The sequence below is a fragment of the Mizuhopecten yessoensis genome, unplaced genomic scaffold, assembly GCF_002113885.1.
Source record: "Mizuhopecten yessoensis strain PY_sf001 unplaced genomic scaffold, ASM211388v2 scaffold716271, whole genome shotgun sequence".
NCBI lineage: Eukaryota > Metazoa > Mollusca > Bivalvia > Pectinida > Pectinidae > Mizuhopecten > Mizuhopecten yessoensis.
In genome coordinates, this window is record NW_018480033.1 from 332,691 (window position 1) to 354,547 (window position 21,857).

Here is a 21,857-nt window from a genome sequence, read left to right on the forward strand (position 1 = left end):
ACGGCAATGTGTTGCCCTCGAAGTAAAAATATCCGACCGCAATATGTTGTCAAACAACCATAACACTATCCTAGTTCTCAGAAATCACATTTGACACGAATTTGGTGTCTAACGATCTCTGTAACTATCCTGGCCCTCTAGGTACACCTATACGACTATCATGAGTTGAGTTTAACTATTTAACATGCAATAATTTGAAACAAGTTTACTTTTTTTTAAGAATAATTTACCATCGATGCTATTGAAAGACAATTTACAAGCAATAAGCTTCATGAACAGTTGGAGTTAAGATAAGCCTAATTTGATTGATGTTTAATTGTAGACAAATAAAATGTTTATGATGTTTATTCTTTTAGCAAATTCAGGCCTATGAAGATGCACTACGGCAACAACGACTGTCAGGATGGGTAAGTTATAGCAATGTAAATTAAATAGATTTAATAGGAAGGGCTATTTTATTACAGGTAGTGGTATGTTATTATAGTAAGTGCTATTTGATTACAGGCAGTGCTATTTTCATTAAAGCAGCGTTATTTTATTACAGGTAGTGGTATTTGATTACAGTAAGTGCTATTTAATTACAGGCAGTGCTATTTTATTACAGTAAGTGCTATTTTCGTTAAAGCAGCGTTATTTTATTTAATGTAGTGCTCTTATGAGGGAAATACTTCATTCAATATGCAGTGTTGACCATGCATTCTGTAATGTTTAAATCTGAAGCATTTCTTGATAAAGATGTCGTTGATGTATAATACAGCAGCAAAAAAAACACAGAAAAATAGGAAAATATCAGACCTTGTATTTCGTTCCCTATCTCTGTATAAAATATATACGAGTTTATCAACGTCGTCTTATATTTGCAGACGAGACGTCGACCACCCAGTGTTAAATGTAAAAAGAAAAAGAAAAACAAGAAACCTAAAGCCCCGAAGGAAAGGAAGAAGAAACCATCCAAGGTGAAGGATTCTTCCTCTAACGGTCTAAAGAAGGAAGTATCCTTCGCGTCCCCACTGACAAAGGAGGCCCAGGCACTGATTGTGAACCAGGACATGGACACGGAACTTATCGCTATCAAGATAGAGGTAGAGTATTTATTGACATACTTATTCATAAATTTACTTTTGTTGCAAAACTTTGCAAGAAATATGTTTTCTATAGGAAACTATCAGAAGTCATTCGTTGAAAAATGATTGTTTGAATCCTTAATTTGATGATCTTCAATTTTAATTTCATGTAAGGATCCACCGGAACCGGAAATTCAAAATAATGATGACGACTCGTCGTTGGAATACAGAAACGACGGTTATATTGAACTTGTACTCAAAGTAATGGCACGCATGTGTGACGGCCAGAACCAGCATTTACAGGTATTTTATTTCCTTTGTGACACTCCGGTGTCGGAGATACCTACATTTCATATTACTCACGTGTCCTTATCATTGTGTTCAAAATCAATAGTTTTTTAATTGAAATGTCGCACTCCTACATTGCTATCATCCACAAAGCCTGTAGTCTTTCGTCCAACATATAAACATAATAGTAATTCTCAGCTGTGACCACCTATCGAACTTCTCAAAAGTCTGGTAAATGTCTTGTTTATCTCGGTGAAGTTTTTAGTTATATGTATATCGTTTAATGTTTCATTAATATGCGAAATATATATAAAATAACAAGTACTTTCAGAGGAACTTGTTAGTACCTTCAAAAAGTCGCCACAGTACTTTATAATAAATTACTCATAACAGATAAGATAAGATGAGCATTATTCAAAAGGTTTCATTGCATTTTAGTACGGGGTTATCTTTTAATCGCCTGTTAAATGTGCTTGAAGTTCAAGAAGAAAAATAATCTGTAGTCTCTGATTATCAATTTATTTTATTTTATTCGCTCTAATGGATCACTCACTCAATGGGTCGATTTGTATTAAACATTTTAAATATTGTGTTGAAGGATTACCTGCGGGAACAACCAGACAACGTCAAGTCATTTAACATTATCGCCGAAGTGACTAGGTTCCTGAACGTGGTGTACTCCAATATAACCGGCAAAAACATCGACCTTGTCATACAACTCTTCGACACTATGAACGAGTTCACTGCAGTATGTATACAGTTAATTTAACTAGAGTTAGGGTAATTATTATGTTTATTAATTTTCTGCATGAGTTGGTAGGTTAGTTTGCTATCGAAATAAAGGAGGATACATAGGGACATATATTTTAGTTACTATCTTAATTATCAAAATTGCAATGATTTTTAACACCAACGGTTTACAGTTATGGCATGTATATTCTGAGTGAAAATCATCGTCACCATTGCTAACTTCCAGTAAGGAAGGTATTATATAAACGACGTCTAGGCACGAAGGGAGGAAACTCTCATTAAGAATTCTACAGGATCGATTTTCATCCATCATATATTTTCTGAGCACTTATACAATGCTTTGTGTTTACAGGGGAATCAGGAAAACAGAATCGTCATTTACGACAATAAAATTATAGATTACATAAATTTTATCCTGAGAGCCGGTGACATCGAGTATTGTTCGACAGAAAAGGTAAGAAATATAACAAGTTTGCCAATATCATCTATTTAATCATTATCTATTCATCTGATAAGACCTTGTATCTCTTAGTGAAGTCAGTAACATTATACATTCAGCGCCAAGCAGTAATGGAAAAATGTTGATTTAATTCCACATTTTGACAATAACGCTTACACAAAGTTCTAATGCATCTATTTTTACAATTTCAATCAAACATAAGGTTGCATTCAAGATACACTCATAAATCTATTAAGAGAAGGATATTTGTGTAAACTGTAATGAATGTTTGAAACTACAATGAGCAAACGTTATTGTAGAGGGTAATAAACATAACTATACATAACAAAATCAAACATTGTGTGTGTGTACTTAAATATTCCCGCGGTTCGCAGTATAGCGGGGATAATTTGTCTCGTGCGGCACTAGGGCTAGTTTTCTGCACTAGCAGGCGCGTGCTGTGACGTGTACCTGGTACACTGGCGATAGTGGGTATGACCCTGGTGTGTCATTTCTAGTCGCCCCAGCAGGACGGATAGTTCGCTTAAACTTTTCCAATGGCACAACCTTTTTTCTTAGTTTTGTTGTTGTGGTATTTGGGGTTGTTGCGCCGTTATGTGCAGTTTTTTATAACCGATTTTTTTATACGGAATGCAAATTTGCGTTAAGTCCACAACAGGGTTTTTGTTCACGATAATCACAGTTATATTCGTGTTATTTCGTGTTTTATTTTTTGTCAGTTGTTGGCATAACTCAGATTATGGTAGGACATGACGGATCTTTTTAGGACAGAGTAAGACAGTGGTGCAACTGTCGCCTCGCAGAAATCGGGCTTGCAGGGAGGTAATAGTTATTCCCGCTTTTGGATACAGGTTTCCGGGGACTATGCAGGTTGATTTCGATGACCGGGGGTTTCTATCGGGGTTTTTTTCGCAGTCAGACTTGGAGATGTACATCTTTTGACGTACACATGGAGCATTGTTTAGTCCGCATTATCATGGGTACATTTTAGTCGTCAGTCTCATATTTTTGAAACGTTGTTGAAATATACATATGTAGTGGTATATAACGCTGTATATTGATTAAACGCACACCGCCCTACGTCCATTCGGCGAGCTAGCGGCAAGTAGTACATTTGTGTTGGTGTACATTTTTTAAGTAGCCGAGTGGAGTGAGACTGGGATGCTTTCCTTTGCAGATACTTGGACTAAGAGAGAGTATAGCCAATTTGATTCTGTCACTCATAGAGGAGAATGGACACGGGGCATCAGAATTAACAGTGGCAAGCAAATCTTCATTATTTATATCTATCACGGAGTTGTCTTTTTATCCATAAAAGTTTTGGTTCAAATGAAATATGATTTTATTGATGTTCAGTTCTGATGTGATGTTTTAAAGCGGCAGATCGTAAAATTATTTGTGGAGCTATTGTTAAATCTTACAGTGAATATATTATGTGCATGAGGTTAAGGAATCTGAGATATATTGATACAAACCATAAAAACGTGTATATACTGTGACCCTATAGGAAGTGAAAGACACCTTGGACAAGAAATCCGTGCTCCAGCTGATTACCGAGTGTTACGAGATGCATCAACCGGACAAGAAGAAGTTGGAGGAGTTGAAGAACATCACATCAGGCGAAGTTGGAGAACCGCAGTCTAAGATGAAATCGTTCGCATTCGCTGGCGGCAGTTTCCTGCAGGGCGTAATGGTAGTGTACCATGTTGTATGGTGTTATAACTGAGTTATACTATACCACGACGGAATTGCTACCATTCCAGGTGGCAGTTGAGAAGGTTCTTGTTAATCATGCAAATAATGTTATCTGCTTTGTACAATTTAAATTAAATTTACATGTTTTGAATAAAAAGAAAGCAATAAAAAGCAAACCGTGTGCTCTATAAAATAAGGTTTGTCAATTAATAAGTACCGCAGTCTTATCGAAATATATAAATTAATAATGTGTACTTAATCAGAATATACTGTATTACCGTTTCGCGCATTACCAGGGTAACCAGAAGGACGAGATGGCGGACACGTATATGGATGTTGGATTTCGGTTGTATCTTATTCTTGCCCGGATGGGGGATGTTGACCCCAAACTATGCGACCAATGTGAGTTCATGTTTCAATAATAGAGAGAATATAAATGGACGGTCATATCTGCCTTGGTCATATAAAGATAACTGTATTATATTCAGCAGCCATTCTACCCAGATTTCATCTCACACTTTTTGTAACTATAATATTTTACTCTCGAACATCGCCGATGCGATTCAATTAATCAAAATATGCATATCCGGTGCATACACTTAATTTATATTTCTAGTGTTCATAAATAACCTACTCCTACCTTTATATCACATGGGAACAGTTAGATGTGGGAACAGTTAAATGTGGGAACAGTTAAATGTGCGACTCCTTACATAATACTATATATATCTTCAATATTGAAGGGAGTTGAGAAAGGTTTTGGCTGGCTGCAAAGGCCCTATAATTATAACAACGGATAATAATTTGTGAACCGCTTTGAGACGACCTACGGACCAGGTTGTGACAAAACGGTATATAAGGACCTCGAATTATTATTGAAATAAGGTTTGGGATTCCTTTAATAACACAGATTGTGTAACCACATTTAAATATTATCATCAATTTTGCATACATATTTGTTTTAAGTTTTGCCATTAATGAAAAGTTGTTGTTTAAGTTTCGTAAAGATCAATCTTTCAATCAGATTTCCCTTCCATTGTTACTGTATACAGATATTATGGATAGGAACAAAATATTATGCAAAAACGCTCTGTTTTCTTTACCCTCCAGTGAAAATGCAACCCTTACAGATGAAAGCGTTTAACTTCTACAAGAAGAACTGTATGTCAATAGAACTTGTAAAGGACGACGAACTCCAGAAGGTCAACTTCCGGGTCAAAAACAAGGTACAAAAACAGAAATTCGTACTGACAGAGTGATGAAATATAAACGTATCTTATATATTAAGCGTGTTTTTTTTCATAATCATGCACAGAAAAACATCAATTAACCTCTATCAACATTGTTCAAGCAGAAAACATAGAACGCAGGGAAACGTTCAAGCAGGGATCGCAGGGAACGTAAAAAATATATCAAACAAGGTAACGGAAACAGACATTCGTATTGAGAAAGGTGTTTGTGACAAGTAGAGGGAGTGAATGTTGATATTTTTACATCAGTTAATGTTTGGTAAACAAAAGTATACAATTTACCGACAACAAATAAACGGACGTTTGAGATCAATACATTATAGTTGGCGATCACGTCTTACACAGAAATTTAATTTTCTCGCCGTTTCTTTTTATACGAGGGATATTTGTTATGTACTTAAAACACTCGGAGTTATATGTGCGTAAAACGCTTGACGAGTAGAACTGACATGTGTGTTGGGAATTTACAAGTACGATCATTTTAGCTTTAAACGCAGAAGGAAAGAATTTCAAGCATTTAAGAAAGTGACCGGTCGTCAGAGCCGTAAAAACTCTACCGGCCGCCGAGCAGCTACGTGCGTATATAACAAGTTTGCTGTAACTATCATAAGAGGGCAGATATAACATGCACCGAGCCGTTAAATCAATATTGTTCAACACTTAATCTGTTCCAGCGAGTGTTGCGAGAGGAAGTAAAAGAAAGCCTCAAATGGAATGTCGACCGTTCTTCTCCGAGCAACAAAATCCGCGACGTCATGGAATGGACCAAGGATATCATGAAAGACATAGCTTACCAGAGGAAAATCCTCAGTAACCCCATAGCTATCGGTCTCACAAAGGGATGGTATGTACTCCCTACTCAGCAACCCCATAGCTATCGGTCCCACAAAGGGATGGTATGTACACCCTACTCAGTAACCCCATAGCTACCGGTCTCACAAAGGGACAGTATGTAAACCCTACTCGGCAACCCCATTGCTATCGGTCTCACAAAGGGATGGTATGTACACCCTACTCAGCAATCATGTAGCTATCAGTTATATAAAGATATGGTCAGAAAATATTTTTATTACATGTTAAGAGTGCAATTGGGATGTATCAGTATGATAAAAACATGGTATTGTCATTGCACTGAAATATGGGAAATATCAGTTTGGTAATGTGGTTATGAAGATATGAAACTGTGATATCATCAGCAGTAACAATCTGACGATATGTAAATTTCAAAGTGACGTTAAATCTAATGTTCAGACTCAAAAGTACTTTTTGAGAGGTCCCTAATCATTTTCTGTCGTTAAAGAAATGTAGTTACCAGAGGGTGCACATGTTTTCAAATAGTATCATTTATATTTTAGTCGTGGTAGCAGTGTTTGCACGAAGAAACAAAATGTACTGACAGGATTTCATAAACTGCTTCTTTTTGTTGCACAAAACTCTTTACTTTATCTGACATATTGTAAGAGTTAAGAGTCATTGATGTGTTTTACAGGCTTATATGGAATCACCTGGTAACCATCGTTAGTTTCGCTATCAACATCTTGATGCTGGTCACGTGGCAGGCAAAGGCGTCACTAGCGACACCTGGCATAATGGACAACACTACTGCGATCCCCGCAAGTTTGATCGAGTAAGATTTAAACATTCGCCAGTCTGTGTAGATAATTCGTCATAACGGTCCTATTCGTATTGATGTATAGAGTATGACGGGTACAAAATGATAAACATGAAGTCTTGATACCGTTTTCTATTATCTGGGTATTTACATGAAAATTAAACCACCAATAGGAGCATAACAGTGTAATATTCATTCCTTTCAAATATTATCCTTATTCTAATGTTCATCAAAACGATTTACTATAATACATCTTTACAGTTTTGTGTCACATTATATGTTATTTTTTTCACATTTTCTCCATATCCAATCTTTTTCCAGCCCAATTCCTGTCATACAGAACCTGAAAGTAGGCGAGTATGAGATGGCAATCTACACATTGGGAGGCCTACACAATTTCTTCTCCCTGCTTGTATTCATCAGCTACTTTGTCGGAAACCATCCCAGGATGCCTCACTTCCGTGCCATATTCAAGTCCATACGGTAAACACTAGTCATACAAATCACACGGTATAATCATCTTCCTTCGGTAAAATAAATGTGTATCACGAACATTCTCTTTCGGTAAATTATCTTTTCTCTTACCTTTATTTTGACATATGTATGTGACTTGATATAACAAATTCATTATGTCGTTTTCGGAATTGGGTGTAAAATGAAAAGAAAGATTATAAACACAGTCCTTTTTCATTTGGTATCAGTATTCTCATTTACGACAATCGTGGTTTAATTATTTCAGAAACACGTGTTCACGTAAAAAGAAGGACGATGAGTTAGAAGAGGAGAAGAAGAAGAAACACCAGTCAAAGCTTGATGCAAAACTCTTCAGTTTCACCACATTTTACTACATTGTAAGGGACTGTTATACGTAATTACCTACTCGTATCGTAATAAAGCACGTATACCACGATCACTGCTGAACAGGTATCACTAATGTTGTAAAGCGTTATTTGCTAAGTATCAAAATTGCAAAAAAAATATCTTCGGACAAATTATTATATTTGGTGCATTGTACATAGGACTGTCCTGTCTGAAGTTTCACTGTTGTATTGGTATATCTTACAGGCGTTCCTGGGTCTATCGGTAGGTGGGACCATCTACCATGGGTATTTCTTTGCCTTCCACCTGTTGAACATCGTCAACAATAACCAGCTGCTCGGCGGAGTCATCAAGGCCGTCACACAGAATGGTAGATTCAAAAAAGGCTTTTGTAGTTACTTCAAATGCACAAAACAGCAAAATAACATCAACATAAGAAATGAATAAATAGTCGTTTTGTAACAGGTACATATTTGTTTGCCTATTCCATCTCATCTCTCGTCTATTGTTAAAAGTACATCCTGTGAATCCTACAATCTCGTCTCGGATATCACTCTCCCTCTAGATAATCTCTGCGTATTGTTTTAATAAACTATTTTACCACGATAATTCATATGCATTAATGATAATTCGTAATTTCTGTTGCTAGGTAAATCGTTGCTATGGGTGGCGGTCCTGGGCCTGTGTGTGTTCTACCTGTACGGTATTGTTGGGTTCGCAATGATGCGGAGTATGTTCCAACCGAGCGACTATCTCTACTGTGACACACTGTGGCAGTGTACTATCACTGTAGTACGGTACGGGCTTATAGGAGACCTGTTCGAGGTAAGAACCATCTTCACGTTACAGGATAATAGGATACCGGTTCGAAGTGAGTACCGTTGTCAAAATGTGGGCTCACAGGTAACATGTTCGAGGTAAGAACCATCGTCACAACCATAGGAGACCTGCTCGTGGTTGTCACCATGGTGACGGTATGTGCGGGCCTTCGGGGAAAGAATTATTACCTTGCAGGGAACGGAATTTTATATTTGAGAGGATGGAAACCCCAGAAAACCGTCGAGTGGTTATAATAGAAATGTTTTATATTTTTTCATAAAAACCTATTTAAGTGTTTCCCATTTTCTTTAACAGGTTATGAAAGCGCACAAGATGGAAGCCACTTTTCAGAAGTTCGGCTTTGTTGTCTTGTATCATGTCTCCTTCTTCATCTTCATCACCACCATTGGTCTCAACATCATCTTCGGAATCATCGTCGACACCTTTTCTGAGCTCAGGGATCTCAAGGTATGAATTTAAAACTATGCAACCGATGGAATTGTTCGATTTCCAGTAAAGCAAATTCAACAAAATAAAGATTTTAATATTATTGCAATTAACAAACGATAATCACCGTTCATAAGGTGTAGCACCAGTGTAAGTACAATGAGGATTCTTGTGAATGCAAAGTTAACATTGACATGCAAATGACAAGTAGAAATTTAACATCATTCTCGATAAGTATTGCAAGGATAGTAGCATGCCTTTGGTAAAGTTACAAAACTTGCAGGCAAAATCAACGTTCCTACACTTATAACATTGAACCCAGTCTGTTTGCATTTATAGGGAAAAAATGGAAATTACGAATTCAACGAAGCACGTTTATATTTCCTTTCTAAAAATATAAAATATCATAGAAAAATCAATTATCAAAATCCAACATTCAGTTGCAATACATTTATGTATCGTACATGCTATTTAATGGAGGCTGAGTGACGTGCATAGGTGATAGGAATGTTATTTGAATTTGGTAAGGTAACATGAAGGTAATGCCATACATGGGTACACAGGCATAATCGGACGTGTGTAGTTATAATCGATCCTTCGAGTAAGCATAAGTGTACTTCATGACGTCATTATAGATGTGTAGTTAATATAATCAGACGTATTTTATGTTCACAGTGGACAGCGGAGGCTGACATGAGAGACACTTGCTTCATATGTAGCAGAAACAGTTATGATTTTGAACACCATGGGAAGGTAAAGACATCTGAGAACCTCACTACATGTGGTTGATGTGTAGATCAAATTATGTCAATTTATCTACAAGTATTTTTGATAATATGTGGTCATAATTGCAAACTTATCAGTTATCATTCTTATGACAATCCTAATCCTCAGAATTGAAACACAGTCATGAATATGTGTACCCCCACTTCAATTTAAATAATTTATATTACTGCTTTACACAGGGATTCGACCACCACGTGCAGCACGAACACAATATGTGGGCGTACATCTTCTTCTTCATTCATCTTAACGGCACCAAGATCAATGACTTCACAGCTTTGGAGCTCTACGTCCACAAATTGGTGAATGTTTACTTTTTCTTTAAAAAACTATGATATATTTGTTTTAGTCATTTGCTACAAAATAAAATAAAGAAAGAAGCTTTTTTTCTTTTTACAAAATCATAGTTCGCGAAGTTGCTCGTAAGATCAGTATCTTAAAACAAAAACGTTGATAAAAAACGAAACAAAAAATATCTAGGGCCTAACAAAGGCCCTTTCCACTGCTCCTTCTCTTTACTATCGCCGTTGCTGTCAAGGAATTATAGATACTTTTGTTTTTTAAAACTAGCCTTACAGTGGAACTTTTCTTCGCAATCTTAACTTGTGCAGTAATTCCCTTAACATTAACGCTTACACACTACTTTTTGGTTTTTAATATTTGCTGCTAGAATGTACTTTGTACAAAAACGGTGCCCGGTTAAATATGATAATTTACGCTTCATTTGCATCATTACATCGCACATTGACGATTTTTGTGATCACGGAATAGTGTAAAATAATGTGTTTGTGATCCTGTAATTGTTGTGATGTTATTTACAGCTGCTGAAGGAGAATTACGACTTCTTCCCCTTGGACAGGGCCCTGTCTCTGTCGGGTATGGGTAAGGACTCCACAGAAACCAAGATAGACGACCTGCTGTACCACGTCACTTCTATAGTAGAGAAACAACGCAAGGAGGTGAGTAGATATAAATGACACGCAAACATTATTTAACCTTGCATGCGTTGGAATAGTCTTTAAATATAAAAGATCTTATTAAAACAGTGCAGAGAATTGTGTCAATTTTAGATAAATGTTCATTTATTTATTTTCTTCTTTGTGCTGAAAATATGTTGATATCGTGAATGTACAATAGTGAAAATGTTTTATATTGACTGCCGTAAAAAACTGTTACAACGTTATTAATATAAATAGTTGCCAGTATACACCGCCGACAATACGATGACATTGTTGTGTACTTTTAGGAACTGGAGAAAAAGCGTCACGAGGAAAGAGCTCGTCAGAAGGTGTGGGAACATAAACATCGCCTAGGGTCGTTCCGAAGACGAGCTAAGCTTCCGGCTCCATTAGAGAAAGACCCTCTGACTGGACTTCCGGTCACACCGAGTCAACACGATGACCATCAATCTCAAGGTGCAGTCGGACAGGTCAGCCCTCAGCCACCCTCTCAGTACCTGAAGCCTGTATTCCCGCAGCCAACGGGAATTTCCGGTAGGACCACTCCAAGGCGGTTCAGTGACGTAGGTCTTGTCACCAGCATGCTTGGCCAGCGGGCGGATGCATATACCCCAATGCCATCCGCTCTGTCACGGTTTGACAGAAGACCTTCTGCTAGTAGCAGAAGCGGAAGTCCGTCCCGTTTGGACCACGAACCACAGAGATTCAGGAGGCGAAGCCCGTCCAGGTACGATGACGACGAACTATTGCTGGGTAGTCCGGATCATGTCGGTGACCGTGCGAGAAGTCCATCCAGATCGCGCATGGGCAGCGAAAGTGACCTGCGAGGAAAGAGTCCTAGTCCGCTGTCTCGTCGTGATACCATGACCAGCATGTTGAGTCCTCGTTGGGCAGATAGTAGGTCTGCAAGCCCCAGGGGAGCCACTGTCTTTTTCCCCGACACCGATCCCTTTCCCCCACCTCCACCACCGCTGCCAACGATGGACCGGCGAGGGAGTGACTTCCGGCTCGAGACGGTAGAAGGCCCACAGTATTCTCAGGACTTTGAATACCCGGAGTATGATCAGGATGATGATTTATATTCAGAAAGGGACCGTAGAAGGGACAGGAGGGATTCGCACTACTAGACATTCCATGGTGTAGGCTTGGGGAGAGACACGACAGAATTGCAATACTAGGCAGCATTCCATGGGTCGATATTTACTTTGGCGAGACAGGGGAGATTCACAATACTTAGCATTACGTGAGGATTGTATTTACCTAAAGTTAGCAATACGTAGTCTTCCACTGGAAAGGAACAAGAAATATTTCTTATACTTGTCGTTCAAGAGGCAAAATGCAGATTATCTAGAGGGAGAGTGATATCCGAGACGAGATTGTAGGATTCACAGGATGTACTTTTAACAATAGACGAGAGATGAAATGGAATAGGCAAACAAATATGTACCTGTTACATCAGCATGTTACCAAGAACATGTGATGTTAATACAAAAGTATGTGATTAAACGACCTGAAATTAAACTATTACAACACTTAAAACGTAAACTATAACATAAACTTGTAAATCAAGCATTCTATGTTATTGTAGGTTGTTTATCAAATAGTAGATATAACTATATAATTGCCGTATGTAACATTGTGTGTGTGCATGAATACTGTCTGTTGTCGATGAAACAGCAATTATATTTCTCGAGACTAAGAAAAACAAATGTGTCAAGGGAGGAAGCTAAGGGGGGAGGAGGTCAAGGGAGGAAGTCAAGGGAGAAATATAACATTCGGTTACTACATTATGAAGCTCACTTATAACTCAAGACTCCTCATCGCGGTATCCAACCTGTGTCATTACTATTGCCTGTCGAGATCTAGTTCGACAAACATGTCTTTTTCAATTTTCTCTGATATCTTTCACTTACATAGTACCTAAAGTCACAAAGTGTTCCGAATAGACACATGCCAATATCTGATCAAATCAAATGAAAATTCCGAATGAATGAAAGTACGCCAAATATTCTGTTCTCTTGAATACAAACCACCATACTGATACAATAGTTCATTCTGAAGGCCAAATGCTCAGGATTATTAATATACAGAGAGCAGAGCACGAAAGTTTAATATTATACCAGTGTGTGTATAGCTACATGTAAGATTGAAAAGGAATAGATGTGTCGATATAAATTGTCCATTCCGTCGTCTTACAAAACGTATAACAAATTGTGTTTGATTTAATAATGTTGTATACATTTAACATTCATTAGTTTCACTGCATATGATGTAATATATACACATAATATTGTATTTTTATCCATTATAAAAACATTATTTTCTTATGTGTATTTTATCTAATCACACTCTCCGTTGTGCACTTAAAGTAACACAACTTATTGATCCTGAAATAGCACGAGAACTTTATCTATTGTAAAATATTGTAATGGTCATCCTCATATCGTACATATCCCAAATAATACTTTACCATGAGTGACTGATATTGATGTAAACTAATTAAAGTTTGCTATCTCACTTGATGACTGCTTACGATGTAACGATTTAGATATTATTTTAAATTTTAGATCACGTGATAAATTTGAACATGTTTGATTGGTAACAAGTATTATTATTTGTATTGAACAGCAGACATAACCAATAATGATTCCTTTATGTAGACTTAAAAAGACAAGGGTTTACCATATACTTTATATACTTTATAGTATTTGACGAAATCGTCTCCTGTTAAACTAACAATGTCCTGAAGTTTTCATGCTCATTACACTTTCTGTCGTACGTAAAATAAGGGGAGGTAACTACCACAGTGTTTTACAGATTGGGCTCACAGAAACCTTACTCTTCAAAAACACATTGTTTAATTTAACAAATTCTTATCTTCAATGTTTTCATTTCACATTCACGTGCCTAGTTACAATACAAAAAGGTATTTAGGATGTCATTATGTGGCGTACACAAACACGTATATTTACTATTCACAAAGGATTTGACGAAGTATTACACATACTCGTCGGTAATCGATTGTAAACTTACAAGACATTTGTTTCTTGTACAATATTGTAAATATCTATGCATACACGTATCCTACACATGACGTCACGTTTCATTATTTCCGGGTGCATTCCGGTATTTTATCATCACACTGGTATACACTACTTCTCACTGATTTCAACACGTACCATGATCGTTGTTCACTTGTTCATATGGCGATTGGAGCATTTCTTCAAATCTGTCGATAAGTGTGGGACTTCCGTCTGGGAACATCATCGTGTCCAATCACGTATATATGAATTACAGTAATATTAATGGCATATAAACTGGTGAAAGATCATCGTGTCCAATCACGTTTATATAAATTACAGTAATATTAATGACATGTAAACTGGTATCAACTCACTGTATCCAATCATTTATATACATATTGATGTATTATAAATTATAAATAAACTTTATCAGATCACCGTGTCAAATCATTTATATACATATTGATGTAATATAAATTATATGAAAGCGTTATCAGATCACTGTGTCCAATCATTTATATACATATTGATGTAATATAAACTATATATAAACTGGTATAAGATCACTGTGTCCTATCACTTACCAATTATTTTTGTTGATGGGCGTGTATTAACGGTGTAAATTTTACTTAATTGTCACATTTCCATTTACTTGTGTTACTATTTATATTGTGTTCTTGGCAATAAAAGCTAATCCATTGTTTATCTCACATTTGAAGACGATTGTGTAGATTTTACACAATTATATATACAAGCACAGTGCAAATGAACAGTGACAATATCTGAGGTGACTTTCCAGCAGTGTAATGTCAGAAGAAAAGGTTTGCACGAGGTTGCGATTGATTAAATAATACGCTCTAATGCTGAATATGATATATAAACACATATTGTAAACACCTGCACATAATATCGTGAAAGTCAAATGAACACATAATTTATATAACAAGTGTGTCAACTTGTATAAGATCAAGATCAACCAAAGTATGTTAACTGGTAAAACATCAATAACAACCAGGTGTGTTATTTCATTCATTATTGACTTATGTCCATTGTTTGTTTATTTCTGAATAAATTCTAAAATTCAACTACGGACCTTGTTCGGTTGAGTTTGTTTTTAAGTGATGATGACGTCAATCGTATCACCTATGAATTGAGTAGGGTCATTATCTGCGTGATTTGGATGTCAGTCTTGTTTTTAATGGATAGTGTAACTATGATGTTAATAAAATTAATCAAAATTAATATTCATTCTTAAAAACCGGAATGAAAGTGAAAAGAATAATAAAATACAGCATTTTATATAGCGACAAATATAAATTACAAGCATGAAATGTGTATAGGTTCATATGTCACACCCTATGAAAAGTGTATGTGTGACGTTTCGATGACTAGTACAAACAAAATGTATGTCAAAATAACTTAAAGTCATCGAAATGTCACATATAAACGTACCGTTGGTGGTATTGGAATATGAAGCTGTATACAAACAATGAAAAACTTGTATTCCTTCCATTTATACAGATATGGAATTTATGATTTTATCAAAGCCTTCTTCAAGCTTAGTTGTCATGGTTGAATGCACTTAAGGAAACATAGAAGGAAGGGTGTACGAAATAGGTAACGTGCAAAATAGACATTTCTTCTGCGTATGGACAGGGATCCTTATCACAGTAAGGGATATTTAAGCAATATATTACAGAGATGTTGTAGTCCTACAGGTATAACTTCAACATGCGTTGCAGACAAACTGATTGGTGCGCTCGCAGTCTTACTGGTGTAACTACAACGTTTTGATGTAAGCAATGGTGTGCGATAGCGAGAGCACCTTTCAGTTTGTCTATGACACCTGTTGCAGTTATACCATTAGGTCTGCAACATCTATACACTTTATTGCATATGTTAACGATTCTTATATACAAATGCAATTTGGATGATGTTTTTCTCTACAATTCAAGGTTTTCCGTTGTTACCGGTCCAGTCAAGTCAATAACTAGAATAGCAACTGTAAATTCGGAGCAACTGACATCACGAGCTGTTTCCTACCAAGATCGAACGATAAAGCTATCATGTCGTGTGCATTTGTATTCAATTAAATTACATCAATAACATTTGAAAAAAATAGAATAATTGTATTAAACCAGCGTCAATTAAACTGCTTGGGGATGTATTTTTCGAATGCGTATTCACGCAATTGTAGCAGTAGTGCTCAGGTTATATTTTCATATACAGAAATAGCAGCGGCAGTTATTCTCTCATCAATGACTCGCATCTTAAAGAGGATATATAAGGGTATAGTCACGACATATGAAATTTCTTTACAAATTATGATAACCAATACCTCATAATTATGTCCATTCTCGAAAATCATTTTTTCTTTGCTGTTAACTACGAAAAGAATAATTTTGTATTAACAGCATCGTAGGGAATTATTCAGTCTAAGGTTCTAAAATATATGTAAATAATTGTTAACATCACAATGATCTCGTACGTTGTAGCTAATGACTTGGAGCGATCTACTTTTATACGAAAGAGGTACTGCGCGTAAATTGGAAACTTGAAGGTACTCTGAGCCCCCATTCCAGTTCGCCACAGTTACACGGTCTAACGATACACAATTAATGGTCACATATGTAGTAGTATTTCGTGACTCCGTGTCCAAAATAGTACACGTACGCTCACTGTCGTATCGGGTAGGTTGGTCAACGCTTATATAATAATTATTCACGATATTATGAATATTGAAGGGAAATTAAACACAAGGAAGAAAATAAAGCATTAATCAAATAAAGTTAAAAAAAAATACATATTTAGCAGTTGTCTATTTTCATTACATGACATTTTTGCATACAGAAATATCAAGCATGATCAGGCTAATTGAAAGGAATACATATACTGTAGATACATTTATTTAACAAAATGAGTTTTAATCCAGACAAATAGGGCTAAAAATATTCAATGTATGGTAATACACATTGTACAAGTAACACAGCTTACATTTGTACATGCACGTGACGTGTTAATCTTTTGATTTACAGCAACGCAGCAAATTATTGATAAGTATTTTTCTCTGAAATACAAACTTCGTTCCCCTTATCTGATTTATCTCAAATATAAAAACAAAAACAAAAAAACCCCAACAACATGCAACTCCAATCAACTTGTTAAAAATATAGAACATAGTAAATAAAAAAATATATTCTCCGGGACACGGGCTCGAACTCTCAATCTAGGTAATGTCTCAAATACGGATTACGGTGAACAGAATTAACATTTCATATCTTTGTTCAAGACGGAATGTAATAATCCGATCCATTTTCTGGTCTTACTTTTTTTTCAATTTTTCGGTAACAGTGCATGTCTTTTCCACATTTTGAGAATAGGATTTTAATTTTATTTGATGATGAATGTTTAAGATCATCAGTTGGTACCTTAATGCGCTGTGTCAAAACCACAGTTAAAGTCGGGAAACCCTATGGTTTATTGTTTGTCATTCAGAGTAGCAACTTTGAAGACCTGTAAAAATTAAGATATCTAAATTTTCCGAAACAGAAAATAATATTTCTCATTTACTTTTGGTCATGTAAGGTCGGAACAGGGATAGCTACACCATACCTCTTTGAAAGGCGCAATCACCTGTGCGTTTTACGTTCATTTTTACAACATGCAAGTTTTCAACATGGAATCAGAACGAGACATTTAACCAATTAGATCATAAACCATTTGAAAGCAAACGAGTTTTTTCCTCGTGCAACACATCATTTGATAAAAAAAGGTGTTGACTTTTAAATTATCTCCCTTGTCGAAATACTCACTATTTACTTTGAAACAGTTAGATTTTCATCCAACAATCCTATAGAAAATTGTGAATTGTGAAAGTTTTCCTTGTCAGAAAGCCTGTTATAAACGTAAATGAATGCAACTTATTTGATTCTGATTTTTGGTATTAAGATTGGGTATTGGGTTGAACATGGTTTAACGTCCTATCAACAGCTAAGGTAATTGAAGGACGTGGTAGAAATGACATTTATATTCTGAGTCTGTAAAACAAAAAATGACTCCCACATATTTTTCAATCTAATTTTCAAAGACATGCATTTCAAAAAAGAACCTACCGTTCTACTCTAAAGAAAATAATTTAATCATTTTTTTTTGAAAGTTATTAAAATAGACATTCAAAGTTAAGAAATTGTAAAATGGAAAAAAATAAAGAATATTTCACATGTCAGAAACAGACATTATTTAGCGATATGTTTTGAACAGTAAGACGTTTTATGTATATGTCTTCAAAAACATTTAACTGTTGTAACTTCGATAGTTGCAAGTTTTTTGGTGAATCATACACAAAATTTTGCTTTTCGTGTTTTAGGCTACAGAATTAAAAAGCTGGTATATAATCCAAAGAACAGACCGTGTTTTATTCTGCTGTTGAGTGAAAAAAGCGTGATATTTATCCTACTTAGATAATATAAGTTATTTGTTGGATTACTTATTAGCTCAGTTTATATTCTTTTTTTTGTACGTAAATCTTAATTTCATTGTTTCATTGGAAATTAAGTGAACCACAGTTACCTGTATACACAGTGGCTTTAAGTCCTATTCAGAGTCGACTGGTACATTCGATAACGTTTGTAACCTGTAGGTGTGTCCGGGCCTGTTTACAGATCTAAGTACTTCTACATTATAAACATAGCTTTTTCCTCTGCTCAACCATTTACACACACCCAGAAACCACTTGAATATTTCTGTATCGAGCGGAGAGCGAACCGTCGCATAATTAAGTGCCCTACTTCGTACCAGAGCCAAAGGCCTCGGGAACTGGGGCCTTACGGGAACGTCGAGTGCTCTGCTGTATACAGCCCTGAGTTGTGTGTGAGAGCAGGTTCGGTCGGCTAAGTCTATTTATAGAACTGCCCTGTAAGTGCCTCGCTGGCGGCTTACTTATCGATGGCTTAGCGATGACTACCGAGAGAGCGAGTGGGGTCACACCACGGTAGGCACCAGGGAACAAAGCACTGAGACACGGTTTACAGACAGGCTTGTGTATGTACAATGCACGCCAATAATATTTTAGACATTGTCCGAGTTACACCACGAAACAGGAAGCCACAATGGACTCACAAAGAAACTCAGCATCTCATCCGGGAGTTCGACAAACGGAAGCTCCTTCTGAGACCCAAACCCGGCGAAGTTGTGTCGTCTGCTTCAAAACACCGTGCCTGGGTAGAGATAGCGCAGGCGGTCAACCTCACCAACCCTCACGTACACAGGACCGTGTCGGAGGTGCAGAAGAAATGGCAGAACTTATGTTTACGTACCAAGAAGGACAAAGATGGTCTCCCTAACCCTGTTGACAGTCTGTTTAGCGCGATGTCGCGGGCAGGTGAGTATATCGTGAGAGGTGCGTTTCCCTGTGGCAGATCCGCATTTACTCTGCTGAGCTAGCTTAGTGAGAGATTGTTATTACACCGTAGTTATACTAAAAAGAGGGCCAGCACAACTGCAGAATTACAGTAATCAGATATACTGGTATCTTAGATTAACGTGAATTATGTGGCTTAAGTTCAAATATGAACTGTTGTATGTCGATAAATAAATACTGCTGGTAATTTTTGCTTTTATTGATAGAGTTCCTTAGTGAATACGTTTTCTATGGAGGCGATGACAGGTCTATTTTTCTGTAGCGGTATCCATCAATTATTTGTATTAAGAAATGGTTAATATTAGTAACACATACCCTCCCGCGGAAAATGTGTTCATTGGATTTTGTCTCATATCGCCGTACTGGTGTACTTAGTATTTAAACACTATAAGTATACATTTAAGATGGACTGTTCGTATTAGGTAGGTATGTTGTTTATGTGTACACGTGTTCTGTACTTAATAGTACTTGTATTAGTTTGAACAATGCTCTTTGATGACACAAGCTGTGACTCAAACTATTCTAAGGGTGACCATAAGGGCGGGACCCTGGACTGTTCTGAGAGTGACCAGAAGGTTGGCACCAAAAGGTATCCCGAGAGTGACAAAGAGGCTGGGACCCAAGGGTAATCTGAGAGTCAGAGTGATCCGAAGGGCGGATCCCCGGGATATTTCCTGGGTGACCAGGAGATTGGTACCCCCAGAGTATTTCGGGATTGATCTAAAAAGGTTGGACCCCTGAGTAACCCTTTGGTATTCTAGCAATGACCTAGTCTCGTTCAACCAGACTCTTGTTGCCTGCACAATCTACGCCGAACAGAGAGTCTGGTCAAACTCAGTGCTTTCGTTTTGTGACATCATAACGAGGCTTACCAGGATTCTGGTAAATGATTTCATTGGTCAAAGGTTGACACACCCTTTTCAACTTTTGAAATCAGAATTTGAGTGACCAAAATTACATTGAATATTTAATTCCTGAAGGAATTACCTGTATATGCATTCCTGAAATATCCATGATTTCACTATAAACGAGAAAAATGTAAGAAAATGCTTCAAAAAGAATTATTTCATGTATTTTCATTGGATATTTTACAATAATTCATGAAGCTAACAAGGCTATTGATACAAGTCAAGCCAGATTACCTGAGTGAGACTTGCAGGTGTTTTGAATTGTGTACAGGTAAAATCGCACTTGCTTTGCATGTTATATCCCAACTTCAAGCAGCCTTGTTGGCTTCATGCTCAGTTGTGATTTATTCAGTGGAAATATATGGCATTATTCTGGAGATTTGACATATTTTCTTACATTGTTCTCGATAGTAGTGAATACACGGGAACTTCAGGAATGCATGTATAGGTTAAACAAAGTTGTATTAATTTCATTATTCATTGAAATGTTTAATGGCGTTGACATAACGTCCGGAAACGAAAGTAAAAACACTGCCCTCTGGTGATGGTAATTTTAAAGTACTGTGTTTGACCAGACTCTTGAATTACAAGTGATCAAGCGTCTGGTTGAACGAGACTAGGAATGACCAGGAGGGAGCAAGGTGACGGCGGGGTTTGGGAGACGCTAGGGTACTCAAGGTCGAATCCGAGGGGTTTCAGTGAGTGAACAAGGATACAGGAGCTTAGGGTATTGCGCGGATATATATATAGGCCCCAAATTATCCACATCTTTTTTTTGGGATAAAAATAGAGTTCGAATATTGATTATATCAATAACGAGAAACAATTCCTCAGCTACAATTGATGCCTTGCGTCAAGCTGTTAAATATCGGTTTTCTGCTGGAGTGGATCTACTTATGTGTGGTGTGATCATGGATGGAATGTACGTTAACTTTGTATATATACCACCTCAACACATTCTGTTGCAGACCGATCTTTATTCCAAGATCACAGCAACCAGCATCATCAGTCGCTGTCCATACAGCCCCTGTCCATACAGCCACGCCCACTACTAGTACAGCCTTACCAATCCCCCGACAACGGCACCGGAAATGGCACCCACCCCTTGGTTCCTGTCAAGATCGAGAAGGTGGACTCGGTGGACGAGTTGATGCGTACAAACCATACGGATACGTCAGGTGACAGGTAAAATACATAAACAGACTATACATTATGAAATACCATGTACTAATGTGAGTATGCGTGTACACGTGTGTATATACAAGCAGGTAGTAAATGGAGTATAAGTCCATACGTGTGTACACACAAACAGGTACTTACACGAGTATAGGTAATTACACGTGTGTACACACAAACAAGTCATAACTGGAGTATACGTTCACACGTGTATACACACAATCAGGTAATACTTCAAGTATACGTCCACACATATGTACACACAAACAGGTACTTACACGAGTATAGGTAATTACACGTGTGTACACACAAACAAGTCATAACTGGAGTATACGTTCACACGTGTATACACACAATCAGGTAATACTTCAAGTATACGTCCACA

At 36.9% G+C, this 21,857-nt stretch overlaps 2 protein-coding genes across 2 annotated transcripts in view; both read left to right on the forward strand.

The window, feature by feature from the left end:
* Positions 1 to 14,840, forward strand: part of LOC110442472 (inositol 1,4,5-trisphosphate receptor type 2-like) — a 73,026-nt gene extending 58,186 nt beyond the window's left edge. Inside the window, exons 49-68 of the mRNA XM_021486104.1 lie at positions 357 to 407; positions 864 to 1,082; positions 1,239 to 1,367; positions 1,951 to 2,100; positions 2,455 to 2,556; positions 3,740 to 3,823; positions 4,070 to 4,255; positions 4,554 to 4,659; positions 5,368 to 5,483; positions 6,182 to 6,351; positions 6,997 to 7,134; positions 7,441 to 7,602; positions 7,859 to 7,970; positions 8,185 to 8,308; positions 8,588 to 8,763; positions 9,073 to 9,225; positions 9,880 to 9,957; positions 10,170 to 10,289; positions 10,809 to 10,946; positions 11,234 to 14,840. Coding sequence (XP_021341779.1) covers positions 357 to 407; positions 864 to 1,082; positions 1,239 to 1,367; positions 1,951 to 2,100; positions 2,455 to 2,556; positions 3,740 to 3,823; positions 4,070 to 4,255; positions 4,554 to 4,659; positions 5,368 to 5,483; positions 6,182 to 6,351; positions 6,997 to 7,134; positions 7,441 to 7,602; positions 7,859 to 7,970; positions 8,185 to 8,308; positions 8,588 to 8,763; positions 9,073 to 9,225; positions 9,880 to 9,957; positions 10,170 to 10,289; positions 10,809 to 10,946; positions 11,234 to 12,073 — 3,354 coding nt within the window. The 3' untranslated portion in view covers positions 12,074 to 14,840. The remainder of the gene's footprint in view (positions 1 to 356; positions 408 to 863; positions 1,083 to 1,238; positions 1,368 to 1,950; positions 2,101 to 2,454; positions 2,557 to 3,739; positions 3,824 to 4,069; positions 4,256 to 4,553; positions 4,660 to 5,367; positions 5,484 to 6,181; positions 6,352 to 6,996; positions 7,135 to 7,440; positions 7,603 to 7,858; positions 7,971 to 8,184; positions 8,309 to 8,587; positions 8,764 to 9,072; positions 9,226 to 9,879; positions 9,958 to 10,169; positions 10,290 to 10,808; positions 10,947 to 11,233) is intronic.
* Positions 14,841 to 18,689: 3,849 nt separating this feature from the next.
* LOC110442487 (myb/SANT-like DNA-binding domain-containing protein 4) overlaps positions 18,690 to 21,857 on the forward strand; it is a 5,525-nt gene continuing 2,357 nt past the window's right edge. Inside the window, exons 1-2 of the mRNA XM_021486126.1 lie at positions 18,690 to 19,349; positions 21,265 to 21,481. Coding sequence (XP_021341801.1) covers positions 19,019 to 19,349; positions 21,265 to 21,481 — 548 coding nt within the window. The 5' untranslated portion in view covers positions 18,690 to 19,018. The remainder of the gene's footprint in view (positions 19,350 to 21,264; positions 21,482 to 21,857) is intronic.